At 40.6% G+C, this 13,780-nt stretch overlaps 1 protein-coding gene and 1 long non-coding RNA gene across 8 annotated transcripts in view; one reads left to right on the forward strand and one right to left on the reverse strand.

Annotated features, from left to right (window-relative positions):
* Positions 1-188: 188 nt before the first annotated feature.
* On the reverse strand, positions 189-9,623 carry LOC146434272 (uncharacterized). Its single transcript, XR_014853322.1, has 2 exons — positions 9,325-9,623; positions 189-418 (listed from the first exon to the last, which is right to left on the reverse strand). It is a non-coding gene; the product is annotated as an uncharacterized LOC146434272 (long non-coding RNA).
* Positions 9,624-9,661: 38 nt separating this feature from the next.
* The window catches only part of NCKAP1 (NCK associated protein 1), a 59,833-nt gene continuing 55,714 nt past the window's right edge, over positions 9,662-13,780 (forward strand). For 4 of the 7 annotated variants that reach the window (XM_085065643.1, XM_085065645.1, XM_085065646.1 and 1 more), the window contains exon 1: positions 9,662-9,890. In XM_085065643.1, the coding sequence (XP_084921769.1) occupies positions 9,783-9,890 (108 nt within the window). In that variant the 5' untranslated portion in view covers positions 9,662-9,782. The remainder of the gene's footprint in view (positions 9,891-13,780) is intronic. The other 3 variants (XM_085065644.1, XM_085065647.1, XM_085065649.1) reach the window with 1 other exon arrangement.

The following is a 13,780-nucleotide window of genomic DNA, read 5'->3' on the forward strand; positions in this document are numbered from 1 at the left end:
TAACAAGGAGAGATCTAACTTTCCTTTCCTTCTCAGAATATTGAAGCAGGACTTGACCTATGTTTTTTCTTTCAATTCCTGTATACAAGACACAGTTAAGATAAGTGAGCCTTTCCTCCAGGATCCTAGAAGTTTGCATAGGTTCAGACTTCTGACACATTGATAAAAGAGAAGTAGATCAACAAGTATTAAATTCAATAATTTAATTCAATAATAATTTGTGTCTCTGGCTCACAAAGTCCCTGAGCTGCAGCCCACTGGCATCTGAGAGTACACTCTGCAGAAGCAGTGATATGTGATTGTCCTCATGCTCTTCCTTAGTGCTCCATTCTTCGACCACAGGATTCAGACACGATACTGCACTTGATGGGCTTTTGATCTGCCCAGGTTCTTAGGTCTTCATTTTCCTTCTGGTCAACTGAAAAATAAAAATGAGTAAGATCAGCATTCTAAAGTTTAAGAATTCCATAAAATCATATTTTATTCACAAAAATCCCTGACTCTAGAGGCTACATCTGCAAACTGTGAGAGAATGCAAATTGCAGGTGACAGAATAAAGCAAACTTGTAAATAGTACGGATGGGGTAAAAACTACTATGTTAACCAAGTTTGTAATGAGATATTACATGTGTCAGCAAAGAAAATGGTACTTCTGGGATTTTTTTTTTTTTTTTGTTGCTGTGAGGACTGAGATAGGTGCATCAACATTTGGAGGATAGCTGAATGTATTTGAAAACCAGGGCTTCAGAAAGAAGAAAACTGTTAATTTAAAGGAAAGACATTTCTAGAAAAAGAGGTGACATCCTGGAATACACACACATATAGGTACACTCAGAAAAAACCCGATGTTTTTTAATGGTATACTCCAGAGTCAAAGAATCACCCAGATTGACCTAAATTGTCTTTTAGTGTTTAATTATTTTCTTTTTGTCTTCAATAACCGGACAGATGGAACAGTCAGGGGCTTTTTAATTTTGTCTTCTCTTTGGGTATTTCAGTAAAGAAAGCACAGAAGCATTCTGCTTGAACTCAAAAACTATTCCTAAGCTTACCTTGCTTTATCATTGCCTTTAATGTAGCCAAAAGCTTCCATTCTGGTTACCTATTAAAGTAATTGATTAATTATTTGATTATTTTTATATGGAATTAATTTCTATATGTAGACCATAAATAAAGTTCAGGATAGTGTAGCCATGTTTTCTGATTTACTTTAGAAAAAACATATAAATCATTTCGACTTAAACTAATAGTAAAAAACTAGATTTGGAATATGAATAGATTTGATGTAATTAATTTACTGTCTTGTTAACATCTTAGTTAGGAAGATTTCTTACCTTTGGGACTATCTTGAAAAAACAAGTCATGAACAGTATTTCCCTTCTTTCTTTTCCATCCCACATTTTTAACCACACTTTAAAAATCACCAAAAGCTCACTGAAGAACAGTCCTCAAATGTTGAAGATTTCCATTCAAATTGGATTGACAGGACAAATGTCCTACCAAAAAGGCCATCTAGTATTTGGAGTACCAGTCAATGACTCTTTGTGAGCAGCACTGAGTGTTCTTGGCTTCATCTTAATATTAAAACTTCACAATTTTTCATAAGATGTAATAGCTGTTTTCTGTCCAACTCTAAACAATGAGCTTCATTAATTGAAGCAGATGAAATCTCTGATGGTACTTTGCTAATGGCATTCCTTGTTAATTCCTTGTTAATTCGGCAAGTTGAACAAGAGATTATTTTTGACGGGAACACTATGAAGGGAAAAGATTTTTCTGGATTAAACATGATTATTTTGTGTGAGTAACACTTGCTAGATCATTAACAATTTCAGTATCAACATCAAAAAATATTGCAGGGAAAGCAAACCAAAACAAACCTGGAAGATATATATAATGATTATACCTATAAGCCAAACTTTTTTCAACCATGCTAAAAGGTATTTAGATTGTTAACATCCTTTAAAAAATTAAAAATTACAGACCCTTAAACGCTAGAACAACAACAACAACAACAAAACCCTAGACATTTTATCACTACAGAAATGTATGTGGAAAGCTCTAACTGCAGTAGAACTAATCTGTCTAAGGAAATCCACTAGTAATGATTGGTATAGATCTAAGTAACGGTTTTATTACTTGTTAGAAATCCTTAAAATTGTGTTTGTGATACTTTGCGTTCTGCTTTATAACTCTTAGCAGTATTAATTACATTTAAAAAATAAATACACAAAATACAAGTTGTTTAACTCATCTATACAAGCAAATTCTTGATACCTAGTCCTTTGCTTCAGCAAAGGAAGTCATGCACTGTTTTTCTAGAGTGTAAATCATTAGGAAATAAGTACTTTTGAAGTACTCATGTTTCCTTTAGGAAAATTACTATACCAGGTTTTCCCATAAGCAAAATTTTCTGCATCTTACTTCAAAGAAGACCTCAAACTAGGCTATTTGAACAGCTAAAGTAAAGATGCAGATTCATCATCTATTTTTACTGAGTGACGTAAAATTTGATGGCTGCACAGAATTTTTTATTGTGGCAACCTTGATAAGCATTGAACTTCAGTTCTTAGCTACAATTATTTGAAGTATGAGCACTCCTTAGTGTTCACAGCATTACCTTGTCATTCTACCTTTCTCCATGCACAAAGTTTCACACAGCATATTGTGATAGATTTTTGTCATATCATATTCCATTTCTTGTGTAAGTTGTGTATTTCTGTACTGTGTGAAAAAACTGGTGTTTTTTATGCCCTCAAAAACATTCATCTTTCTTTGTCAAATGGGGAAAACATTACAGATGGAAATGTAGAAGATAACTGTAGTGGTTTTTCAGTTTTTTTCCCAAGTTTGATCACAGGTGTGACAGTTTGGGTGGTACTCATGTCATCTTCTCCACAGCTTGCTTTTTGACACATATTTTATCTACAAAAATCTACAGCTGGACTGTTCTGTCACATGTAAACCTCTAATTTTTAAAGATCCCGGCTGACTGGTAAATATGATTCCTAGAAACAGTGGAGGAAACCCCTTCATTTTTCAGATGTTCCTTGATTCAAATTTTCCTCCCTTAAATATAAAGGTAAGTTTAAGGCAGGGATTTTTTGTTGTTGTTGTTGTTGTTTGTTTGTTTTAGTCTTTACTGGATGGATTGTAAAAGCTATTGTATTTAAAGAGGGACATGCTATTCCACTGGGTTCTTGTGAGAGAAAGGGAGAGGAAGGGAGAAGACAAAGTAACCTCTAATAGGTTATTTTGTATATTTACAACTGTAGCCACTCATGCTACCCCGTTTATCCAGGACAGAAGCATAGAAACACAGGCTGAAGAAAGTAGATCAGAGCAGAGGAGCTTGTATGTACCTGCTGAAAAAGGCTCTGTATGTGTGTGAAGATTGTTAAAATTGTAGGCCCAACAGAAACCCTACAGCTTTTCTGTGTGCAGCAACACCACAATAGGGCTTTGATGTCTGTATTCCAGCATCAATGCACATTTTGAACACATCCCAGTTTTAAAGAAGCCAGAGATTGTTCTTTGCCAACTGAGTACTCATGTTTTTTTCTGGTCAGGGGGCAGTTAGCACAGGCTAGCTCATCTTTGTGACCAAGATTTGAATGTCATTAAGCATTCTGTCTATATTTAGTGGCTTCATAGACATATTGCAGGGCACTACTGTGTATTCTTGACTCTTCAGACTGTTGGGAAACTGCAAATAAAATGCGCCTTCAAATCTATGTAGACTTTCAATCCAGTGCCTTTTCTGATTTCAGTATTTACGAGGAGATTTTTAAAGCTGGTGATGTAATGCCTGCCTAGAAGGCTAATTTAATGTCTACAACTGTATCAGTTCAAGAACGTAATTTAGTTGTGTAGCTTATTCTGGCATCTCCTCTGAACTTTGTTTCATAGCCAGTGGGAAAAGTCCAATCCATTTGCTCAATGGTTTCTGCAGGAGTTAATTGTAATCCTAACTCTGAAATTTCACAATCGGATCTTGATTCCTCTTCTCCTCTAAAAGTAAGCAGTGCCTCAGGCTGGAACAGGCCAGTCCTTAGCCTACTGATGCCCTCTAAGCTCATTCTGTTTAGCCATGCTGATAACTCACATGTAAACAAATTTCTTCTTGCAGTCCCAAACTTCTACAGGCTAATGTTTGATTAGCCAGTTAAGCATCATGGGTTAGTCATGGACCTGGGATACACGAGAAAGCTGGCTCTCAAATCTTGGTAACAACCTGCTTCTCTTCTGATTGAGACTCATTCGCATGGCATTGGGCTAGTAGTCTTGGAGCAGAGTTGTCATGCATGTCCCTCCACTATGAGCAGGAGTGCTCGTGCATTCTGAAAACAGCAGGTATCTGCACTTCACGAAAGAATAGCTGCTGTGCTATTCATCATCTGTTTCAAAATGACTTTGCACACCTCTTTTATGTCCTCCCTCTCTTGCATTCATGTTCTTTTAAGTTCAAAGGTCTGGTATCTCTGAGAAACTGCTGCGTTCATATACAACTTCAGCTAGAAGGATGCCAGACACACATGTAATTTAACCGGGATCTAGCACATGTATGAGCTTGCATGTTAGTGGGAGAATACATAAAAATAATGCCCAAATACCTTTAAAGGGAGGAAAGAAAAGAACGTGAGAAATTGCAGACATGCTGGCTTTTTGATGGATTAAATAGTGAAAAACGTTTGGATTTATCAAGAAAATTATAGACTAAAATATAATGAATCTGTCAGCTTGGTTTAGTGAGGATGATAGGTCTTTTGAACCTGTTGCTTCTTTACATAAGATTAAAAGTCTGTCTGATAAAGGCAATTTTGTTTTTCAACGCAATTCATGATGTTTTTACGGTCTCTCAACAATATTATAGCCTTTGTATGGTCAATTATTCAGCTTGTGTTCCTTTACATGCAAGTTCAATAATGTAATAAATACTTATATATTATTAACAAATATATACTAAGACATGACCCAAATAATAGGGGTTATGGTGACCATTTAAAAATTCTTGTCTGTTAAAATTACATTTTGTCTTCCTGTTTTGACTTATTTCTACCTGCAAAGGAAATACCGAACAAGACGAGTCTGTAAAAATTGCTTCTTGACTTCCGTTGGCCAAAGGGGCAGAAGCCATGCCATAGTCTGTACTAGATTCCTCATGAAGAATGCAGCTGATGACATTTCACTGAAAATCCTGGCCAGCACATGGCCGTTTCACAAGAAAATCCAAGCCAGAAATTATACAAAGGCGAAACAGACAGGAAAAGAAAACCCCAAAAACCACAACAACAACTACAGAAACCTACTACAGAGATGTAAGCTATAAGTGTAGCAAAGACTTAGGTGGCAACATAGCCTACTCCGCAGTAGTAAATTGCCCACTGCAAGTTTTAAAATAGCAGTGCTAGAAAAGCATGTACTACTCATCCTAGAGAAGAGAAGGTTGCGTGGAGACCTCATAGCGGCCTTCCAGTACCTGAAGGGTCTACAGGGAAGCTGGAGAAGGATCTTCCTCAGAAACTGTAGTGATAGGACAAGAGGGAATGGGTTCAAACTGAAATAAAGGAAATTTAGATTAGATACGTAAGAAATTCTGTAGTGTGAGGGTGGTGAGGCACTGGAACAGGCTGCCCAAAAGAGCTGTGGATGCCTCATCCCTAGAGAGTTCAAGGCCAGGTTGGATGAAGCTCTGAGCAGCCTCGTCTAGGGGAAGGTGTTTCCTGCCCACGGCAGGGGTCTGGAGCGAGATGATCTTAAAGGTCCCTTCCAGCCCAAATAATTTTATTATTTTCATTACTGTCTGAAAGTCCCATAGTGATTAGCAAATTAAACCCTGTACTGAATGGAGAATTGACTTTAAAAGGACCAGAGCTGAGCTTGATTCAAATCTGAAATGCTCTTTCAAACTTGCCCTAAACTCATACCTTCGGAATAAATATAGAAAGCTGTTTAAATCTTAATCATTAATAAATCATCAAGCAAATAGAAGTTGTGTGTTTTAAAAACAATTCTTAGCCTTACTCTCTTGTTCATTTAATTTTGCCACACCTGCAAGAGCTCTGCTGTTACTGACAAAACTTGTATTTCCACTTAATTGTTGTGCTTGCTGCTAGACTGGTGAAAGCAGATTGTGTGGTGTGGATATTTTTATAATCTAATATGCAATAAATCTTCCTGCTGGAAAATCTACATGTATTCCTGAAGCTTCTACATCAAGTTACAGCAAAAGTATTAGGACAACATGGGCTTAACACTGTTGTCATTAAAATTGGTGATAAAATTGTGGAGTGCTTAAGTACACACATTGACATTGACATTGACATTGACATTGACCAAGAGCATTGTTAAAAGTTTGTGTGTAACCACATTACAGTGATAATTCAGATAATCTATTTAGTATTTAGGTCTGCATGACTGCATGGTAGTAAAAACTCCTCGTGTCAGAAATAATTTTTTTACTGATGTTGATCCTTTCCCTGTTCCAATATTAGGTATGTTTTCAAGAAATGCAGCTAACTTGGCACTATTTACATAAAAAAAATTATAGTGTCCCGAGGTGCTCCTTATAATAGGACCTTGTAACCAGGCTGCTGAATAATGTGTGAGTTTAAAAACAGGATTCTACTATGAAGGGGAGAGTCAGTAATTTTTCCCTTCGGTGCCTCAGCCTGTTATCTGTGCAGCATGGAGAGGTCGCACAGTAAAAACCATGTAAGTAGTTACAGAGAGCTTGAGAGTTCTTCAGTGAGCTCTGTTAAGCACAAGCCTTATCAAGCCTGGTGTCTTTGACTCCAATATGTTCTGTAATTTTTCTACTAATTACAGAGGAAGAAAGATTAAGATGTTAGATCATAGATGTTTCAATCTGACACACAAAAACTCATGATAAATTGGCTTGGTGACATCTTTCCACTTGCTTGGCTATATATAAATTACAAATTCTCCAATTGTTACTCCTTGAAACTTCCAGAACATCCAGTATGGCTAAAAAATAATTGAATATGAAATTAAAAATGGGACGCTGTTGTGTTAGGTGTAGGTTTGTAGGTGTAGGTGTGTAGGTGAGGAACAAAAAAAATTGCTCTCAGCAGTAGTATTTGCTCTTAAATGGCTTTAAGAGGAAGGAGTGCGAGTTTAGATCAGATATTAGGGGGAAATTCTTTACTGTAAGAGTAGTGAGGCACTGGAACTGGCTGTTCATAGATGCTGTGGATTCCCCATCCCTGGAAGTGTTCAAGGCCAGGTTGAAGAGCATTCCTGGTCTAGCAGAATGTGTCCCTGCCCATGGCAGGGGTTTGGAATAAAAGGATCTTTAATGTCCCTTCCAACTCAAACCATTCTATGATTCTTATTTTGAAGTGCAACTACATGAGAAACATCTGTGTTTCAACCACAAATATTATATCTGATACTTTAAAAAACAATTTATAATGGAAGTAAGATGCTTTGTGTAACATATTACTATAGATATTATTAATTAAATCACATAGCATTTTATGCTTTATAAATTTAAATAGCAATTTGAGTATCTCTGATGTTTTCAATAGACTCCAGTAGTGAAAGGTCTGGTCTAACCTAATTAATCATTACAACATTGTTGCTAGGTGCTACTGACTCTTGGACACAAAGCTGAGAAATAAAATCATCTTATAAAGGCCAATTAATGAGTCAATAGCAGACTTCAGATTGGAACTCTAAGTTCTTGCTTCCTGGTTTTATTCTGAATCATAAATTGCCTTGTAATCACTAAAGTGAAGAGAGAGGTAAGTAACAATTTAACTACATTCAGGCTTCTCACATTCATTTCTATGTTTTCTAAAATCATTTAGTTTAAAATCTTTGAAAGATTGAGACTGTCTGATTCTGATTTCTAAGGCAAAAATATGACCTGAAAATTAAATACAAGTATTAATATGTAAAAAAGGCACAGATGGTGGTGTCATTATAAAGAAAAAAAAGAGATTGGAAGGTTAATTCTTAAGCCTGTCTCTCATTCCCTAGACTGGGGATCCCTGCATCCCAGCTGGCTGTGCTGGCCTCTCAGGGCTGCAATCATCTCCCTAAGAGACTAGCTCTCCTGGGAGCTCTCTTGCTGACATTCATGGCATAGAAATCTCACCATTCCTTAAAACTATATGCTTTCAATTCCCATGGCTTCAAGTGAAAAAAATAGCAGTGCTGTGACTCATCTAATTGGTGACATGGTGTTTTTCTGAATTTGCTGTACATTGGTCTAGAGCAACAGCGCAGGGGGATGGTGACAGCCTCATGAGTGGAGCAGGGTGGCCACTGGCATCAGCTCCACGGGTATCCCTGGGTTCTTCCCATTTCCTAGGGCAGGTGTGATGCTCTGGTGCTGATAAAAGAAACACTCAGAAAACAAGGGTCACCAGCAGTGACAATGTATCAGTATAACTCTGCACAGTGGTCTGCTGGGCCCCAGTTCTTAATTTCAGTTGGTTAAGTAAAAAAAGTCATAGAATCATCAAGGTTGGAATAGACCTTTACTATGATCCAATCCAACTGTCAATCCAGCACTGCTATTGTAACTCCTAACCACATCACACAGTGCCAGATCCAGATGCCTCTTAAAGACCTCCAGGGGTGGTGACTCCACCACCCCCCTGAGCAACCTATTCCAACGCCTGACCACCTGAACACCTGAAAAAGTGTTTTCTAATGTCTAATCTGAATATCTCCTGTCTTAAGGCCATTTCCTCTTGTCCTCTCACCGGCATGGCAGAAGAGACTGGCTCCCACCTCATTCCACCCTCCTGTCAGGGAGTTCTAGAGAGCATTCGGGTCCCCGCGGAGCCTCTTCTTCTCCACTCTAAACAACTCCAGCTCCCTCAGCTGCTTCCTCAGCTCCTCAGCATGAGCTCCAGACCCTTTACCAGCTTCCTTGCCCTCCTCTAGCCAAGTTCCAGCACCTCAATATCTTTCCTGAGCTGAGGGGCCCAGAACTGAACACAGCACCTGAGATGTGGCCTCACCACTGCCAAGTACAGAGGCATATTCACTTCCCTGGTCCTGCTGTCCGCACTATTTCTGATACAGGCCAGGCGCCGTTGGCATTCTTGTTCACCTGGGCCGGCTCAGTTTCAACCACATGCTGGCTCAGGTTCGGCTGCTCTTGACCAGCTTTCCCACGGCCTTTTCCACGGGGCAGCTTTCCAGCCACTCTGCCCCCAAGCTGTAGTGCTGCACGGAGTTATTGTGGCCAAAGTGTAGGACTTTCATTGTTTAATTAAAAAAAATGGAGTTGATTAATCAAAAAATTGAAGCTGATTAAGTAAAAAAATGGGGTTTTCATAGACTCACAGAATAGTTTGGTTGGGAGACACTATAAAGACCATCTCGTCCCGATTTCCTCCAGGGACAGGTACAGCTTCCAGTAGAACAGGTTACTCAAAGCTCCATCCAGCCAACACCTCCAGGGGTGGGGCATCCATAACCTTATTCGGTATAAGAATATCCATAACCTTATTCGGTTGAAGAAAAATGGACGTTCTTCACTGTTTCGAAGCACACCTTGGGGTTCCATCCGAAACCCGCTCACACGCCCCTCCGCGCACCCGAACCTGCGGCGACCGGGAAGCACTCAGAGCAGGGCGCTTCCGCCGCCCGCCCGCAGGGGGAGTCCGAGCGCCATCCCACGTGACTTGTGCCACGCCCCGCGGAGGCACCGAGCGCCGGGCCAGGCGGAGAGGGAGCGCCGGGCTAGGCTAGGCCGGCGGCCGTGGGACTGTGAGCGGCGGTGGGGGCAGTGAAGGGCCAGGATGTCGCGGTCCGTTCTGCAGCCGAGCCAGCAGAAGCTGGCGGAGAAGCTCACTATCCTTAACGATCGCGGCGTCGGCATGCTCACCCGGCTCTACAACATCAAGAAGGTGCGGGGGGCCCCGGCGGAGAGGGGGGTTAACGAGGAGCCGCCCCGGCGCGATCCCCACCGCCTCTCGGGCTGGCGCTCCGCTGGGGTTGCGCTGTGCCGGCTGCGCTGCGGCCTAGTGGCGGGGCCCGGAAGGCTGGGCGGGAGCCGCGCCGCCACTGCCTGGCCCGGGGAGGAGGGGTCGGGGCTTCCGTGCGGGCGCCGCATCGATACCGGGAGGGAAGGATGGTAGATTGGAGGAGGCCGGGCCGATCCTCGCGGCGCCCGCAGGAGCGGGGCCTGGTCCCGGCGCGGCCCCCGGAGCTGTTGCCGCCCCGCCGCTGTGCGTGACTCACGCGAGCCGCGAGTGGGCAGCGCCGCGGGGCTTTTCCCACGCCAAAACCTGTCGCTACGGAACGGAAAAAAGGTTTTGGGGTAAAATCAGTAAGTTTAATTTCGATAAGTTCGAGGCGCGTGGTTGCTTAGCAGCTCTCGGCGTAAGATGGAGCGGGTGTTTGGAAATGCCGTGGGTGCTGGAGCTGCTCCCCGCTGGCCGAAGGAAGTGGATCCGTGTTGGCCTGGGTGAGATCGCGCGGCGGTGCAAGAGGCTGTAGGTCTGGGTGTTCAGAGAAGAATGGGTCACGTCTTCGAGCTCTGTTAATTTCTTTTCTGAAGGTAGTCGTGTGCTTTCCTGTAGGAAAGAATGTAGTTTATGGCCACAGAATAATAAAATGACTTGGGTTGGAAGGGGACCTTAAAGATCATCTTGTTCCAATCCCTGCTATGGGTGCTTGTATCCTTCCCAGCTTCATTTTCTTAGATATATCATCTGAAAGTGTATGGCCTCTCAACCCACTTCCAGTAATGAATATTAGTTAGGATTTTATTGCTTTGCTTTGAACACAATAATTTGGAAGGTTTTTCTTATTTCAAAGAAAATGCTAGTTACAACCTTCAAGAAGTGAGTACATCTTTGTGAGTTCAGCACATTAAAATCTCAGTCCTGTTCCCATGCTGGGTTCAGCTGCAATGGCAAAAAAAGTTTGAGCATTTTAGATCCTTACTTGGTCCTCCAACTTCTGGATCCAGATTTCTGTCAGGAGTGACCCTGGCTGACTGATTCAAGGTAAAGGATGTGTTTTGTCAAAGTTTTTTGCTCATGTGGGAGACCAGAAGAAGTAAGGGCTACCAAGTGCAATGTTGATTTTAATTAAGGTGTTTTTTCAGGGAAAAATAAACAACAAACCAAGTGATGGAAGTATTTAAAAGTCAGTGTTTATCTAAAGCCGTTTCAGTATTTGATGTGCACTTGGGTGTTTCTGGAAATCTTCACTGACATAAATAAAGCATTCTGCCTAAATGATTGCAAGTTCCTGTCTTTCTGAAAGGTTTGTTTTAGTCTGCAGTTTTGTACATTGGAAAATCAGTTTAATAATGGTATAAGTATAATTATAATTTTAACAAACAGAAATTTACGATTTGTGGGGAAAACCATCGAAATGAAGAAGTCAATTCTTGTGTGCTTGTTGTACTTTGAGAGAAAGGTACCATGTGAAAAATGAGTAAGAGGAATTTCTCCTGAGCACATCACTGCTTTGCGGGGCAGGAAACAGGACTCGAGAAATTAAACATTGTCTTGACAGCTGTGCCTTAGCTATTGTGAGTCCAGCTCTGTTTTCATTCCCAGTGTTCTGATACAGGGACACTTCCTCCTGTTAAGTGGTCCAGTGCCTACACATTTCTGCTGGGTATATTTGGATGGCAGAGTCCTGAGCATGTTGGCCCATATGGTGGTAGCTTTTGCTGTTAATCATTTCTAGGAGGCAATGCAGGTGGACAGGCTCTGTGTAGGGGAGCATCAGCACTGGATGTGACACCACCTTTTCCTGCAAACGCCAAAAACTGAGTCCAAAATTGCTAGGTCTTGCATACAGGGAGAGAGCAGGCATGACTGAGTGGCTTGATTATTGCATCATGTGTAGTTTTGCAAATCTGAAGAAGTCCCAGGCACATAGTGATTTGTGATTCAAATAGTTGTTCTCTTCAGCTGCAGTCAATACTGCTTGACATGGGGAACTGGCTAGCTCGGATGGTGAGCCTAGAAGGCTCAGAATTGATCACTGTATTTTATTGTGGGTCTCTCTTCAGGCCAGCTGCAGCATTGCTGACTGCTTGGAACACTTTAATTCGTTTATTTCTTTTTTTCTTCTCTGTAAGCTGTCAATTCCAAAACTGCTATTTAAGATTCTGTCACAGCTTCCTTCATTGAAGATGATACTGAAACTCAAGCTACTAGATAACCACACAATTTGTGGGTTTGCGGTTAAAGAAAATGGTTAAGACTTCTTTTAATAAGAGGAAGTGAGAGGTTGAAGTATATGTAGCAGCAGTAGAGATTGATGTAGATGATGTCTAGAGAGTACAGATTTTCAAGGATTAAGAATTTTCTCAACTGTTAGTAATAAAGCAGGAAAATTTTACTTCCCAAAGAATCACAGTTGTTAAAAGCAGTTAGAAACATAGATTCTTTATACTTCATCTTCCTATACAAATTTCAGTTCTGTTGCTGTTTTGCTTATAGCTGATAATTGGTCATAGTTTCCTGCTTACTGTATTTTCTGTGCCAGTGTTGTCTTCTGAAAAGTTAAAAGTTTGTTGTTTTTAAGACCGAGTATCTGAGTATCTGGGTTTTTTTCTTCTGAGAGTTACATGGAAATTATGAAAAGTGGAGTTGCTAACGTGATAGTGGATGATGAGACAGAACTTACATGTCCACCTTGTAAGGAGGTGGATGTTTTGTTGCTGTTGTTATCTTGAAGGATGACCCTTTGCTTGCTGCTTTCAGCTGTCTCTTGCATTGGGACCAGTATTAGTCCTGAAGTTGGAGCTCCTTCTGTTGTTGTTTCTCTCTTGATTTGTTTCTTTTGTTTTTTAAGAATTTATCCACACTTAAAGAGGTGGATCTAGGTTATTATCTGCCCTTCAACTTTTTTGTCATTACTTGCCTACAACTCACCTCTATAAATCAAAGGCAGCAGGGTTTTTTTGGTGCCCTCCTGGCTCAGGTGAAGCTTGGATTTCATGGTTACCTTCTAGAGCAGACTGAGTCTTGTGTTGGTAAGGTTTGTGTAAATGCTGTCATGGCTGTCAACTGTTTTGTTTGAGAGTGGTGGCAGCAGAGAATAATCTTTTTTGTGGGCCTGTCTTTTGTTTGTTTATAAAGCCCTTGGATATGAGGGCATGTTTACAGTAAGAGATTTCATCTTAAAATACCTGAAGTAGAGATTTAGCCAGAGCAAATCAAGGGGGTGTGATTTTGATGAGTGTTGAAGCAGTGCTACAGTCAACAGACCTGCTAGGGATGAAAGTTAATGTTTTGAATTATTTAGAGTATATGTTAATCAAACATGATGAGTCTGTTATTTAGCATGAATTGCTTTGCTAGCAGTGTTCTCTTGTTTTTCACAGAATAGGTTTTACGTTTGTTTGCAAGATGTTTTCTAAATGTCATTAAGAAAACAAATTCTTATGAATTGCCCAACTAGATTACATAGTAGCTGAAAAATGAGGGTCTTAAACCAATTCTTAGATGTGAACTGCATAACCAAACTGAAATCATAGATAAGGAACTTAATAACTGTTTGCAGAGGCTTTCGCTGACTTTATATTTTCTTTAAGGATGCAGTAGTGGAAATATTGGATTTTTACCTATATCGAGGATGTTACTATTTTTTGAGCATACACATTGATATATGCACTTATTCTGGGTTAAGTGATGGTGGCCCATCCCCCGTGGTCAAAATCAGCGATTTCCCCCAATTTAATTCAGATGGTAAATGGATGACTGTCATGACATCCCACACTGCGCAGTGTGGAGCAAACAGAGATTCCCACCTGGGCAGAGTCTCAATC

Source organism: Lichenostomus cassidix, chromosome 7, assembly GCF_008360975.1.
Source record: "Lichenostomus cassidix isolate B80296 chromosome 7, HeHo_3.0, whole genome shotgun sequence".
In the NCBI taxonomy this organism is placed as follows: Eukaryota; Metazoa; Chordata; class Aves; order Passeriformes; family Meliphagidae; genus Lichenostomus; species Lichenostomus cassidix.